This window comes from Natator depressus, chromosome 23, assembly GCF_965152275.1.
Source record: "Natator depressus isolate rNatDep1 chromosome 23, rNatDep2.hap1, whole genome shotgun sequence".
Lineage (NCBI taxonomy): Eukaryota > Metazoa > Chordata > Testudines > Cheloniidae > Natator > Natator depressus.
In genome coordinates this window covers 2775009-2790271 of record NC_134256.1, presented here as the reverse complement: position 1 = coordinate 2790271, position 15263 = coordinate 2775009, and the positions used below count along the sequence as shown (strand labels likewise).

At 65.7% G+C, this 15263-nt stretch overlaps 1 protein-coding gene across 1 annotated transcript in view; it reads right to left on the bottom strand.

Moving 5' to 3' along the window:
• The window catches only part of RYR1 (ryanodine receptor 1), a 94675-nt gene that overhangs the window by 31895 nt on the left and 47517 nt on the right, over positions 1 to 15263 (bottom strand). The window contains 20 exon segments of the mRNA XM_074937940.1: positions 4686 to 4700; positions 5386 to 5478; positions 6219 to 6306; positions 6912 to 7152; positions 7775 to 8089; positions 8536 to 8666; positions 8879 to 8960; positions 9443 to 9681; positions 10113 to 10173; positions 10531 to 10580; positions 11052 to 11173; positions 12910 to 12982; positions 13371 to 13428; positions 13431 to 13480; positions 13845 to 13860; positions 13863 to 13967; positions 14085 to 14160; positions 14358 to 14434; positions 14712 to 14805; positions 14807 to 14872. Of these exon segments, the coding sequence (XP_074794041.1) occupies positions 4686 to 4700; positions 5386 to 5478; positions 6219 to 6306; positions 6912 to 7152; positions 7775 to 8089; positions 8536 to 8666; positions 8879 to 8960; positions 9443 to 9681; positions 10113 to 10173; positions 10531 to 10580; positions 11052 to 11173; positions 12910 to 12982; positions 13371 to 13428; positions 13431 to 13480; positions 13845 to 13860; positions 13863 to 13967; positions 14085 to 14160; positions 14358 to 14434; positions 14712 to 14805; positions 14807 to 14872 (2052 nt within the window).

Genomic DNA, 15263 nt, shown 5'->3' with positions numbered 1-15263 from the left:
CTGGTTGTACCCACAAGTTCTGTTTTAGACCGCGTTCCTGTCATCTAATAAACCTTCCATTTTACTGGCTGGCTGAGAGTCACGGTGAATCCCAGGAAGAGGGGTGCAGGGCCCCGACTCCCCCACACTCCGTGACAACTGGTGGCAGCGGTGGGATCTACTGCACCCCGTGGGCGGCGCTTCCTGCAGTAAGTGACGGGGGAGCAGTAAGATGAAGGGGGATTGACGAGGACCAGGCGTGCTGAAGGCTCAGAGAGGAGCGGTTTCGGGGGGGGCGGTTATCCCTGGGAGTGTGTGACCCGCGAGAAGGGCTTTTGCAGTAACAGGGTCCCCCGGGGGATTGCAGCGAGCAGTCCCAGGGGCGGAGGAGTCTGCCGCTCGACCCTGGCAAAGAGGTGGTGAACTCGAGAAGGGCTGGCACCCTAGGGGTCCTCCCTGGAAACCGTGGGGAGCAGCGAGCACACAGGCCTGCGAATGGCCAGCAAGGAGATACATAGCAAGCGCCTTAAGAGCGACCTGGTGGAGCTGTGCAGGCAGAGGGGGCTGCGCATTGCGAGGCTCACCAAAGAACAGCTGATTGCCAGCTGGACGAGGGAGATCGCTCCAAGGAACTGATCCCTGTCTCGGAGGGAAGCAGCCTGGCAGATGCACTGCAGGCACCGGTGTCTGTCCCAGCGGGAAGTGAACAGACGGCTGCTGAGGGCTTCCCAAGACCCCTCCTACCTATGCCTAGGAGAAAGGAGCCCTGTGAATAGTGAGGGCACTGTGACCCCTGCGGCCAGCAGGGGATCCTCCCAGCAGAGCTCCCCATCGCTGGATCTGAGGTGGCTGCAATGGGAGAAGGAGCTCAAACTGAGAGAGCTGGAGCTCAGGCAGCGGGAACTGCAGGAGGAGCGGGAAGAGCAGCGTCAGGAGCAGGAAAAGCAGCATCAGCATGAGCTGGAGGAGAAGGAGGAACAGAGGCAGCATGAAGAAAAGCAGAGACAGCATGAGCTGGAGTTGGCCAGGCTGAGGAGCAGCGAGCCCCCGGCTGCGGTGAGTGATGGGGGACCCAGGACGGCACGGAGCTTTGATAAGTGCCTCCTGGCCCAGCGTAAGGAGGGGGAGGACATGGATGACTTCCTGGATGCCTTTGAGACGGCCTGCGAGCTGCGCCAGGTTGATCCTGTGGACAGGCTCCAGTTTCTCACCCCCTTACTGGACCCCAAGGCCGTGGCATTGTACCGCCGACTGGAAGGGGCAGAGAAAAGGGGCTACGAACTATTCAAAAAGGCCCTGCTATGCGAGTTTGGGCTGACTCCCGAAATGTACCGGGAAAGGTTCCAGAATCAGCGTAAAACCCCTGAGGCCTCATATCTGCAACTAGCCGTCCGCGTGGAGGGATATGCCACCAAGTGGGCAGAGGGGGCCCAGACGAAGGAAGACCTGGTTAAACTGATCGTACTAGAGAAACTGTATGAGCGGTGCCCATCCAACCTGAGGCTATGGTTGGTGGACAAAAAGCCAGAGAACCTGCAACACGTAGGGCGGCTGGCCGATGAGTTTGTGAAGAGCCAGACAGGGGGTGGCAGGGAGGAGTCCCAAATCAACAGGTCCACCACGATGCAGAGAGAGAGTCACCATGGGACCTCCCAGTGGGGAAATATGGAGAGCCCCTTCCCAAGGGAACATTCAGCCTCAGGGCCAACCGACTGGCTCGAAGGGACCAACGGGACATGGGCTGCTATTACTGTGGCCAGAGAGGCCACATACGGACCCAATGCCCCAAGCTCAGGGACAGACTGAGCAGACCGAACCCCCCCAGGGTTAACTGGGTAGGGACCCAGCCAGACAAGGGGCAGGCTTCCCAGACAAGGGGGGCTGGCAGCTTATCAACTGCTCAGGAGGTGGGAGGGCCCCAGGCCAGCTCCTCTGGGGGGCTGGATGCCCCGGACTCAAGGTTCTCTGTTTACAGGGTGGGCGCGGGGCTGTCCCTTCGGAGAGAGTGCCTTGTTCCCCTGGAGGTGGACGGGAGGAAGGTCAATGGATACTGGGATACGGGCATGGAGGTGATGCTGGCCCGGCCTGAGGTCGTGGCGCCAGATCGGGTGACGCCCAACACCTACCTGACCCTGACAGGGGTGGGTGGGACCCCGTTCAAGGTGCCCGTAGGGAGGGTACACCTGAAATGGGGGGCCAAGGAGGGCCCCAAGGATGTGGGGGTGCACCACCATTTGCCCACTGAGGTGTTAATGGGAGGGGACCTGGGGGACTGGCCAAGCAAACCCCAGGGTACCCTGGTTGTGACCCGTAGCCGGAGCCGGCGAGGGGCACTGCACCCTGACCTTGGGGAGGGTACCACACCGAAGGCGCAGCACCCTACCCTGGTAGGGAGGGAGCGCCGAGGGGCACGGCTCAGAGAGGCTGTGGCCTCAGACCCGGCCAGTGAGGGGGAACCGGGCCCCATCCCTTCCCCAGCCGCTGAGTTCCAGGCCGAGTTGAGGAAAGATCCCTCCTTGCGGAAGCTCAGGGACCTGGCCGACCTCAGTGTGGGACGGACCATGAGGAGAGGCTGCCAGGAGAGGTTCCAGTGGGAGAAGGGGTTCCTGTACCGAGAATGGGCTCCCCCAGGGGAAGGGGAGTCCTGTGGGATCAGGAGGCAGCTGGTGGTCCCCCAGAAGTACCGCCGCAAGCTCCTGTCCCTGGCCCATGACATCCCCCTCGCAGGGCGCCAGGAAATCCGGCGCACCCGGCAGAGGTTGCTACAGAACTTTTACTGGCCCGGGGTCTTTACCACGGTCCGGCAGTATTGCTGATCCTGTGACCCCCGTCAGAGGGTGGGGAAGGCCCAGGACAAGGGGAAAGCGGCTTTGAGACCTTTGCCCATCATAGAGGAGCCTTTCCAGAAGGTGGCCATGGACATAGTGGGACCTCTCAGCAAGACGACCCGGTCGGGGAAGAAATACATTCTGGTGGTGGTAGATTTTGCCACCCGCTACCCCGAGGCAGTGCCCTTAGCTTCCATTGAAGCAGACACCACGGCAGATATGCTTCTGACCATTTTCAGCCGAGTGGGGTTCCCCAAGGAAGTCTTGACAGACCAAGGGTCCAACTTCATATTGGCCCTGCTCCCGTGCTTGTGGGAGAAATGTGGGGTCCGGCACGATTGGGCCTCAGCGTATCACCCCCAGTCCAATGGGCTGGTGGAGAGGTTCAACGGGACGCTAAAGATGATGCTGAAAACCTTTATGCACCAGCACCCGCAGGATTGGGACAAGTACTTACCTCACCTGCTGTTCGCGTACAGGGAGGTGCCCCAGGAGTCTACCAGGTTCTCGCCTTTCGAACTGTTATATGGAGGAGGGTAAGGGGGCCCCTGGACCTGATGAAAGACGAATGGGAGGGGAAGGCCACTCCCGATGGAGAGTCAGTGGTGGAGTATGTCCTGATCTTCTGAGAGAGACTTGCTGAACTCATGGGCCTAGCCAGGGAGAATCTGGCCAGAGCCCAGAAGAAGCAGACGGTCTGGTATGACCGCACGGCGCGGGCTCATGCCTATGCCACCGGGGATCCGGTGATGGGTCTCATCCCTGTGAGAAAGAACAAACTACAGGCCGCCTGGGAGGGTCCCTTCAAGGTTGTCAAGCAGCTCAATGAGGTAAACTATGTGGTGGAGCTATCTAACCGGGCACACCACCGCCAGGTGTACCATGTGAATATGATGAAGCCATATTATGACAGGGGGAATGTGGTGTTGGCCGTGTGTGGACAGTGGGAGGAGCAGGGAGATGACCCTTTAGTAGATCTATTCCCTGGGACCAGAGCTGGTTCCCCCCTGGAAACAATTCCCCTCTCGGATCAGCTAACCCCTGCCCAGCAAGCTGAGGTCAAGGGGGTGCTGCTTCCGTACCGACAGCTGTTTTCCAACCAGCCTGGACGCACTAATCTGACTGTCCACCGGGTGCAGACAGGGTCGCACCCGCCGATAAGATGCTCCCCTTTCCGAGTCACAGGGAAAACTGCTCAGGACCTGGAAAGAGAGGTCCGGGACATGCTGGCTTTGGGGGTGATCCAGCCATCGGCCAGCCCTTGGGCCTCGCCGGTGGTGCTGGTCCCCAAAAAGGATGGGTCGGTCCGGTTCTGTGTGGACTATCGGAAGCTCAATGCCATCACTGTATCTGATGCCTACCCCATGCCCAGGCCGGACGAGCTCCTAGACAAGCTGGGAGGAGCTCGGTACCTTACCACCATGGACCTTACAAAGGGCTACTGGCAAGTGCCGCTGGATGCAGATGCCCGGCTGAAATGGGCCTTTATCACCCCTCTGGGGCTCTATGAGTTCCTGAACCTGCCTTTCGGCCTCGAGGAAGCGCTGGCCACCTTCCAGTTCAGGTGACAGGCTCAGGTCTCCTCACTCCGGTGGAGTCACCCTGGCTCTCCCATCCCCCATGCAGACAGTCCCAGCAGAACTAGACGCCATTCCCTGGTCAGTCCTCCCCACTCCCTGCTCCGTCACACGCCGTCGCTCGCCCAGCCCCCGGCTGCCAGCTCCTGGGACATGCGACACAGGGTGCCGTGGGCACGGGGAGCGGGCTGGGGAGGACCCCGCCGCTGTGGGGAGGGGGGGAGACTGGGGGCTGGCGGATCAGACACAGACACAAGGCGCCATGCGGTCTCTGTGCAGCCGAAGAGAAGTGAGACGCTACCTGGCCTTCTCCAGACTAAAGGAACCCGGCCAGGAGAGAAGGGGAGACAAGACAGAAGAGACATGTTAGACGGGCCACGAGCCCCCACGGCGGCTGCAATGCACGCCCAGGATGAGAGCAGGGCCACCCGGGGCATGGGGGTGCCCCCAGCGCAGATCCGTGGGGGGCTCATCGGACGGCGCCCTGGAGGTTACAAGGGGGGCTATGGCAGAATAGCGCCCCTGGTGGTTAGATCGGGGGATGGCAGGACAGCACCCTGTGGACTGGATTGGGGGAGGGGGAGGGGGCGCATGGGACCACCCCCAGCACCCATAGCCTGGATCAGGGTGGCTCAGAGTCCCCGGGCAGCCCCCCGCCAGCCCCACACACAGGGTGGGTGGCTCGATCAAGCCGCGCCCCTCGGCCCCCATTCTCCGACGGTGCCGTGAGCTCTGGGCTCCCCGGGGAACCCGCCTGCAGATGACCCTACAGCGGGGCCGCCCCCTCTGCCCACGCGGCCGGACCCGAGGGCCCTCGGGACGAGATTTGGCACCAAACATCGGTGCCTGGAGTCACACGGGCGTTTGAGCATCTGGAGCAAGGGCCGCGGGGAAGCCGGGTAGGGCATCATCCAGGTGGCCCTTCCTGGTGTGAATCCCCCGCGATCGCCCTGCCCCACAGGCCCTGGGGCAGGGCTCCCCTGTGCCCCACATCGCCTCACCTTGGACATTTTACTTTTGCTGTCGGCCGTCAGGAAGGACATGTTGTTAATCTCGTTCTGCACCACGAAGTTCTGCTCCTCCCGCTTGAAATTCTGGGAGAGGGGGACAGGGTAAGCCGAGACCCCGGTTAGAGCCGATCCCCCACAGCCCAGCACCCCCTGCCGGGCCCCTGCCCCGCTCCCCGCGGCCCAGCGCCCCCTAGTGATCTCCCACCCCGCTCCCCGCAGCACAGCGCCCCCTGCTGAGCCCCCGATCCGCTCCCCACAGCCCAGCGTCCCTGTCGAGCCCCCGATCCACTCCCCACAGCCCAGCGTCCCTGTCGAACCCCTGCCCCGCTCCCTGCAGCCCAGCGCCCCCTAGTGATCTCCCGCCCCGCTCCCCACAGCACAGCGCCCCCTAGTGATCTCCCACCCCGCTCCCCAGCGCCTCCTAGTGATCTCCCACCCCGCTCCCCGCGGCCCAGCACCCCCTAGTGATCTCCCGCCCCGCTCCCCGCAGCACAGCGCCCCCTGCTGAGCCCCCGATCCGCTCCCCACAGCCCAGCGTCTGTGTCGAACCCCTGCCCCACTCCCTGCAGCCCAGCACCCCTATTGCCACGCTGGAGCACTGGGGTCAGCACTGCTTATTGAGCCCCGACCTCCGGCAGCTCAGCGCCCCTTAGCACTCCTAAGGGATCCCCCATCCACACAGGACCCAGCCCCAATTCTGCTTAGCTGGGGTCCCTTCCCACCCCTGCCCCCAGCACCTCCCGCCCGTCCCCACGGCTGGCTCCTGGCACCTCCCCTCTTGTCCCCGCCCCAGCCCCGGACACCTCCCACCCGCCCCCACTTACATGCGACTTGGACCAGTAGATGAAGACCTCGCCCACCATGCGGAAGAGCTCCTCGGCGTCCGAGTTGGGCTCCATCAGCCACTTGGCCCTGGGGACACACAGGGCACCATCAGCAGATGCCCGACCTCCGCCTGGCTCTGACAGGGCCCCCTTTGCTGGGGCGGGAGGGGGGGCGGGGAGGGTGTTTCCAAGCTGTGGCTGGATTTGAACCAGGGAGCGGCGGGAGTTCTGAGGGGGCGTGGCTCTCCCAGGCTGGGCCCCGCCTCCTCACCTGGCACACTCAGCAGGCCACGCCCCCCCACCCATGGCATGCCCCAGCCAGACCTCGCCCCTCCCTGTGGCATACAGAGTAGGCCCCGCCCCCTGCCGTGGCTCTCCCGGCTGGGCCCCGCCCCCTGCCGTGGCTCTCCCAGGCCGGGCCCCGCCCCCTGCCGTGGCTCTCCCAGGCCGGGCCCCGCCCCCTGCCGTGGCTCTCCCAGGCCGGGCCCCGCCCCCTGCCGTGGCTCTCCCAGGCCAGGCCCCGCCCCTTGCCGTGGCTCTCCCAGGCCGGGCCCCGCCCCTTGCCGTGGCTCTCCCAGGCCGGGCCCCGCCCCCTGCCGTGGCTCTCCCAGGCCGGGCCCCGCCCCCTGCCGTGGCTCTCCCAGGCCGGGCCCCGCCCCCTGCCGTGGCTCTCCCAGGCCGGGCCCCGCCCACCTGTTGTTGTCCACGTAGCGGATGAGCAGCGGGTAGAGGGCGTACAGGTCCCGGCAGAGCACGGAGAACTCGTCACGGATCAGCAGCTCCGCGTCCTCCGACTCGGTCTTGGCCTCCAGCCGCAGCTGCTCCTCCTCGGCCACCACCTTCCCCGAGCGCTTCTTCAGCTTCTCCATGGTGGGGATGAAATGCGAGCGCAGGAGCTCGGGCCGCGCCTTGCTCACGATGGGCTGGGCGAAGACTGGGTGGGAAGCGGGTTGGGGGTCAGGGGTGAGCCAGCCAGATGGTGTCTTCCCCCCCAGCCGCCCCCAGGCTGGATCAGAGCCATGCCCCTAGAGGGGAAAGGTCCTGCACCCCATTCCCTGCCCCCCTGAGCCAGCAGCCCCACCTGGGTCAGAGCTGGCGCCCCCTAGAGGGGAAAGGTCCTGCGCCCCATTCCCTGCCCCCCTGAGCCAGCCACCCCCCGCCCTGGGGCCGGATTCGAGCTGGTGCCCCCTAGAGAAGAAAGGCCTCATGTCCCGTTCACTGCCTCGCCCCATGCCCCCGCTAGCCAGTCAGCCCCCCACATGGGAGCCAGCACCCCCTAAAGGAGAAAGGCCTTGCACCTCATTTCCTGCCCCCTTGAGCCAGCCAGCTCCCCCTGGGTCAGAGCTGGTGCCCCCCAAGGGGAAAGACCCTGTCTCCCATTCCCCACCCCCTTGATCCAGCCAGTCCCTGCCCTGGGGTTGGGTCAGGGCCGGTGCCCCCTAGAGGGAAAAGGCCCCGTGTCCCATTCCTCGCCCCCCTGAACCAGCCAGTCCCCTGGGTCTGAGCTGGTGCCGCCCCTAGGGGAAAGGCCCCACCCCAGCCCCTGCCCCTGGTACCTGCCAGCCTCTTCATCCAGGAGGCCTCGTCGATGCCCAGGTTGTTGACGATGATGCGGAGAATGTTGCCGAGCAGGGTGTTGAGGTGCTCGGAGGTCACCTGGGTGCACCAGGGCCCCTGGGGGAGGGTCTCGGGGCCCCGCTCCCACCAGCGGGGCAGGTAGTTGCAGAGCATGGGCAGCGTGACCTCGATGACGTGCGGCATCTCGGTGTAGCGGGCGCCCGACTCCGCCAGCCCGCTGATCTCCTTCATGAGCCGCTCCAGCTCCGGGATGTCGGGGCACATCTCCTCCACGCAGCTGGGCAGCCCCAGGACTGCGGGGGGCAGGCGTGAGCACTGGGGGGACCAGGCAGCGCCAGGGACGCCCCGTGGGGAGGGAGGGTTACCCGGGGATCCCCCGGGCTGGGCAGAGTTACAGGGGAAACCCCATGGTGGGGGGTCCCTTGGGAATCCCCCAGCTCCAGGGACATCCCCACAGTGGAGGTAAGTAGGGGGGTCACACGGAATCCCCCAGCTCCAGGGAATCCCCATTGTGTAGGGGGGTTCCCTGGGAACTCCTGAGTACCAGGGACATCCCCACAGTGGGGTGTGGGGGGGCTCACATGGGAGTCCCCCAGCTCCAGGGACATCCCAAAGGGGGGACGGAGCCGTAGAGTGCGGGGCCCTTTGGGCTCTGGGGCCCTTTCCCAGGACAAGCCCCAAACCGCAGACACTGGGGGAGCCGACGGGCGGGGAAGGGGGGGCGACGGGGGGCACTCACTGGCGCGCTCCCGCGGCGACTTGGTGGTGTAGACGGAGCAGGGGTTGTGCGTGTTCAGATGTGGCTCCAGGAAGGCCACGGGCATTGCGGCTGCCAACCGGGCCAGGCACTCACCCAGGGCGGGGCGCTGCCTGGGGGGGGGGGAATCAGAGACCCTTCAGCTGGGCACTCGTCCCCGGCCCAGCTCTGTCCCATTCCCCCCCCTCCCCCCCCCGGCTCCATCGTCCCTGTGCCCTCCCCTCTGACACCCTCCCCCCGGCTCCATCACCCCTGTGCCCTCCCACCCCACCTCGGTCGTTCCTTCTTGTCCTCGTGTCCCCCCCGCCCCAGCCCCCCAACTCACCGCTCCACGTAGGGGTTCCTGGTGGTGCCCAGTGAGTAGATGCTACACAGGGTCCGGTAGCAGGAGACCTGGACATCGTCCACTGGGGGGGAGGGGGCAGATCAGGGGGGGCATCGCTTCTCCTACAATCCCCATTTGGCTTGGGGGCACACCCCCCCACCTCAAAAGGCCCGGATTGGGGTGGGGGAGGGGCCACCTTGCCTGGCTCTTGGCGGTGATTCACCATGGAAAGGGGGGCCCTGCGGCTGGGGGGGCACCCGTGTGGAGTGGGGAGGCGCCCAGCGCTGCCACTTGGTGCCGGTCACGTGGGTGGCGCGGGTTGTATGGGGCCTGGGCTGCCAGCTCCTGCTGGGCCATGGGGGTCCGGCCCCACCCCTGGCACCCCTCCCCCTGCTGCCCTTAACCCCCCAGATTCCCTGCCCGCCCTCACTTCCTCCCTTGCGCCCCCCTCTCCCCAATCCCCAGTCCCTCCCTCTGCCCCGGGTGCCCACCAGCACCCCCCACTCCCTGGCACTCCCACCCCTCCTGCCCCATGGCCCCCCCGAGGCCCCAGCCCCCCCTTACGGATGACGTCGTCCCCGAACTGGTGCTGGGCGATGTGCTCGAAGAGGGAGGTGAGCACGGGCAGGAGCACCACCGTGGTGTAGTTGATGTTCTGGGCCACGCCCTTCACCTGGGTGCGGGACTGCGACACCTTGCCCAGCTTGAGGTTCTCCACCATCTTCTCGATGTCCTCCGAGGCACTCTCGAAGAACGAGCGCAGCCCGGCCTTGACGATCTCCGGCCCTGACTTCATCACCGTCCTGCCATGAGAGTGGCTCAGCCACGGGGTCCCCGTGTCACCCGCCCCGCGTCCCACCCCAGAGGGGACGCATCTCCGCGCCCGGCGAGGGGTCCCCATGTCACCCGCCCTGAGTCCCACCCCAGAGGGGACGCATCTCCGAGCCGGGCGAGGAGTCCCCGCGTCACCCGCCCCGCACCCCACCCCAGAGGGGACGCATCTCCGCGCCAGGCAAGGGGTCCCTGTGTAACCAGCCCCACCCCAGAGGGGCCACATCTCCATACCAGGTGAGGGGTTCCTAGTTCTGGGCATTGTCTCTGGGCAGTGAAATCTCCCCTATTTCTTTAGCTCCCACCTCTTGGTCTCAGTCCCTGCCCCCGCCCATGGCTCTGTCTAGCCCCAATCCTGCCCCACCAGCCATTCCGGGGAGGGGACCCAGCCCGAGGGGCTCACCTGGCATCCAAGGAGCGAGCCAGGATGTGCAGGCAATTCACCACAGCCGCAGCGTCCGTGCCTGGGGGGAGAGACCCTGCATCACTGGGGAGGGGGGAGTCAGGCCTCTGGGGAAGGGGGATCCAGGCAGAGGGGTCAAGAGACACCTGCTTGGCTACACGCCTGGGCCCTGCATAGACTGGGAGAGGAGCAGGACCACAGCGTGGGGGGCAGGGATACAAGGGGGAAGTGAAAGGGGTTGGGACTGGGGGGCAGGACAGCCCCCGACAAGCCCAGAGTAATCTGGGATGGGTCACAGCTGCTCCCTCGGGTTTGGCTCAGCCCAGCCCAGCCCCCATCCCCCAGAGCTGGGTGATGGGCAAGGCCAGGCGCCCCACCCACCCCCAGAGAGCCCAGCCCCACGGTGAGGGGCGCTTACCGAACAGAGAGACCCGGTGCCTGACCAGGGCTGCAAGCTTGCAGAAAAGGCTGAAGGGAGAGGGGGAGAGAGGAAAAGAGAGAGTGAAAGAGAGAGACACTGCAGAGGAAGAGTGCACACGGGGCAGAGATCGGAGGCAGAAAAGGGAGGAGGATCAATGGGGCTCTCATCACTCCCCCATTAACAGCACTTGCGGGTAGGGAGCCCTGGGTGGGATGGCAGGGGCTGCAGGTTGGGAGTGAGGGGCACTGGCAGAGCTGGGGTGGGGGAAGCCCAGGGCTGGGTTAGCAGGGCTGCAGGTCAGGAGTGAGGGGCACCAGCAGAGCCCCACACCTGGAGCTCTGAGTCAGCATGCGGGGGAGAGCGGGGGGAAGGGGGTTAAGCCTCTGGCTGCCACCTGGCTGGATGGGGGCCTCTGGTCTGACACACACCTGGGGCCAGGCTGCACTGAGGGTGATGCCCAGGTATGGCCCCCCTCCCCCGCCCAGGGACCCCCCTCCCCCACTGCACTCCCCACTCACCTGGTGATCATCTCCTTCTCCTTGTTGGAGGCATGGCCCCCGCTGCCCAGCACCTTGGCGGGTGTGGACAGGAAGTAGAGACAGTGGTTGTGGAAGTACTGGTTGATGAGAGGCAGCAGGATCTGGGGTGCAGGGTGGGGGGGGAGGAGGTGGGTCAGTGGCGGGGAGACATCACCATGGCTGGCAGCAAGCCTGCACCCCCACCCACCACCCTCACGGGCTGGGGGTGAACGTCAGAGCCCCCACAGGGAGGAGATGTGACCTCCCCCACACGTGGCACAGACAGTGACCTGGGACAAAGAGACCTCCTCCCACACCCCGAGCCGGGCCCCACACCCAGGAGATGGAGGGTGAGCGGGGACGACGGGGACTCAGAGTAACAGCGGTGTTAGCTCACCCTGGCTCCGTTCCCTTCCCCCGCGACCTGCCAGTGCCGACAACACCGGAGCTCCACGGGCAGACGCCCCGGGCCGGTAACACCGGAGCTCCACGGGCAGACGCCCCGGGCCGACAACACCGGAGCTCCAAGGGCAGACGCCCCGGGCCGTATAACACCGGAGCTCCAAGGGCAGACGCCCCGGGCCGTATAACACCGGAGCTCCAAGGGCAGACGCCCCGGGCCGTATAACACCGGAGCTCCAAGGGCAGACGCCCCGGGCCGGTAACACCAGAGCTCCACGGGCAGACGCCCCGGGCCGGTAACACCAGAGCTCCACGGGCAGACGCCCCGGGCGTGTAACACCGGAGCTCCACGGGCAGACGCCCCGGGCCGGTAACACCGGAGCTCCAAGGGCAGACGCCCCGGGCCGGTAACACCGGAGCTCCAAGGGCAGACGCCCCGGGGTGTAACACCGGAGCTCCAAGGGCAGACGCCCCGGGCGTGTAACACCGGAGCTCCAGGGGCAGACGCCCCGGGCCGGTAACACCGGAGCTCCACGGGCAGACGCCCCGGGCCGGTAACACCGGATCTCCAAGGGCAGACGCCCCGGGCGTGTAACACCGGGAGCTCCAAGGGCAGACGCCCCGGGCGTGTAACACCGGAGCTCCAAGGGCAGACGCCCCGGGCGTGTAACACCGGAGCTCCAAGGGCAGACGCCCCGGGCCGGTAACACCGGAGCTCACGGGCAGACGCCCCGGGCCGGTAACACCGGAGCTCCACGGGCAGACGCCCCGGGCCGGTAACACCGGAGCTCCACGGGCAGACGCCCCGGGCCGTATAACACCGGAGCTCCAAGGGCAGACGCCCCGGGCCGTATAACACCGGAGCTCCAAGGGCAGACGCCCCGGGCCGGTAACACCGGAGCTCCACGGGCAGACGCCCCGGGCCGGTAACACCGGAGCTCCAAGGGCAGACGCCCCGGGCCGGTAACACCGGAGCTCCAAGGGCAGACGCCCCGGGCGTGTAACACCGGAGCTCCACGGGCAGACGCCCCGGGCGCGTAACACCGGAGCTCCAAGGGCAGACGCCCCGGGCCGATAACACCGGAGCTCCAAGGGCAGACGCCCCGGGCCGGTAACACCGGAGCTCCAAGGGCAGACGCCCCGGGCGTGTAACACCGGAGCTCCAAGGGCAGACGCCCCGGGCCGGTAACACCGGAGCTCCCCGGGCCGACGCCCCGGGCAGCCTGCGCTACCTGCCAGTGCTGATAACTCCAAGGAGACAAGCACCAGGCAACCTGAACTGTGTTACAAAGGCAACAATATCCCAGCCTCCAGCACTTAACACTCCCCCATGGCTCAGATGCCCCTTCCCCCGGATCCAAGCCCTCACCCACACCTTCATGGCTCAGGCACCCCCTCCCCACTGGAGGAGCCCCCCTTTGACGGCAGGGGGACGGACCAGTCTGGACAAACTGACCTTGGCGAAGAACTTGATCTCCTGCTCATGGGGCGATTTCTCCCCCCGCCCGCTGCTCACCACGGCCTCTGCAAGGAGACAAGATGCTGTGAGTGCCTGGGGGGCTGTGGGGATTGTTCCCCCCTCCCCGACCCTGGGACTCTGGGTAGATCAAGCTTTAACACATTCAGGCAACTTTTCCATATTTCTGCAGATGCCTCCAAGCCCCTGGGGAGCAGCTGGCATGCAGGAGAACCAAGGAGTCCTGGCTCCCATCTCCCCTGTTCTAACCCCGAGACCACCACTCCCCTCCCAGAGCTGGGCACAGAACCCAGGAGTCCTGGCTCCCAGCCCCTCCTCTGATCCCTGGATTTACCACCCGCACCAGAAACACAGAGTGCGGCCGAGCCTCTGTGGGTCCCCAGTGGTACTGGGAGGGGCAGCCAGGTGCGCATGGCGGGCTGTGTGCCCCCTACCCAGGGTGGGCGATGAACTCCTGCGAAATGTCCATCCACTTGAGCAGCTGCTGCAGGAAGCCATAGCAAATCGCTTCTCGATGGAAGACGAGTCGAGCTCCATGTCCTTCAGCCCCCTGTGAGAGAGCAGGGTCAGGGGCATTGGCCTCTCCAGCCAAAGCCCGGGGGAACAGATGGGAAGATGGACCTGCCCCCAGGGGGGGAACAGACAAGGTGACAGATCCCCGCCCCCCGGGGGAACAGATGGTGACGGACCCACTCCTGGGGAAGGGAATAGACTGGAGGGAACAATCCCGCCTTAGGGGGGAACAGGTGTGGGGGGACAATCTGGCCCCCAGGGGCAATGGACTCTATGGCGTGATCCCCCCAAGTGAGGATGAGGCCTGATGGGCAGCCCATGGGATGTGGGGGAAGGGGGCCCAAGGATCCCCGTGGGGCAGAAGCGCGGTGAGCCACGGAGAAGAGGTGTCCCGCCCCCACCTGGTCACGGCGTAGCATTCATCTGTAGGAATTTGAGCAGCTCCTGGGCCTTCTCGCGGTCACGGGCCTTCTCCTTGGCCGTCAGCGTGTCGTAGGGCACCAGCAGAGGGTGGGAGCCGCCCCCTGCGGAGAGAGAGTCAGCCAGCCCCCCGCCCAGTCAGGTCCAGCCGGGGGCAGACTCTGAGCTGGGAAGGCACAGACAGAGACGCTCCTGGGTGGGGGACGGACGGACACACTCACCTTTGGCCTCCAGCTCCTGCTTCTTCTTACGCCCCCAGGTGTTGTGATAGTTCTCAGCCAGCTGCTCCGCCATGGCCTGTGGGGAGAGGTGGGGGCTGTGAGCGATTCATCCCCTCGTGGGGTCCTATGGGCCCACCCAGCAGGGAGCGTGACATATTTCACCCCACGGGGCACACCCAGATGTGCCAATCCCAGCACGGCCCACCCTGACCTCCACGCCAGCTGGCCTGGGGGGGTAAAAGGGCCCAGATTGGGGGCGGGGACATGTCTCACCTGCAGCTCCCGGGAGAGCGTCACCCCCAACAGGTCGATGGGCTGCGGGTTGTAGCCATGGCTGGGGTCGTAGTTGCCTGTGGGGGAGGGATTAGAGTTAGAGGGGCTGTTCCCCCCCTTCCCACCCCACCAGGTTGTACCATCACTGCCCCCACCACGGAGCCTGCTCCCAACGGCAGAGCTGGAGGAACCCAGGAGTCCTGGCTCTCAGCCCCTGCTCTGACCACTTGGACCACAACTCCCCTCCCAGAGCTAGGGAGTCCTGACCCCCAGAACCCCCCTCCCCGGCTCTAACCACTAGACCCCACTCCTCTCCTAGAGCTGGGACAGAACCCAGGAGTCCTGAGCCCCCACGGAGCCGCGCTGCCCTCACCTGGGCTGACTGCGAGATCTTCCGCGTCTTCTTCTTCTCTGTCTTCTCCTCCTCGCCCTCGTGGGGCTTCTCCACCCGTCCACTCCCAGGCGATCATGGCTTTGAGCGACTCCTTGATGGGCCAGCGGTAGATCTCCTTGTCCTGCGGGGCCAAGCCGGGTGCTGCTCAGGGCTTGGCTGGGGGCGGGGGCCAGGTAGCAAGATGGGAGGACGCCCCTCTTGGACTGCGGGCGGAGATCTGCACCGCCGGGGAGACGGAGGAGGATGGGGGGGAACCAGTGGCTTCCCAGGGTCTCTGCCCCCAACCTCTGCAGCCTGGCAGGTGCACTGTGGGGGGGAGGCCGGAGTGCGGGGGGTGCAGGTGAGGGGGCCAATGGGCTGAGGCCAGGAGGGGGGAGGGGCGGGTACCTTTTCAAGAGAAGGTCTTGTAGGGGCGCAGCATGGGGTGGGTCTTGGCCTCCTCATCGATCGTCTCCCCGAAGGTCCAGTTGTTCTGGATCTGCGGAGGAAAGGTCCCAGGTGTGGGTCACAGG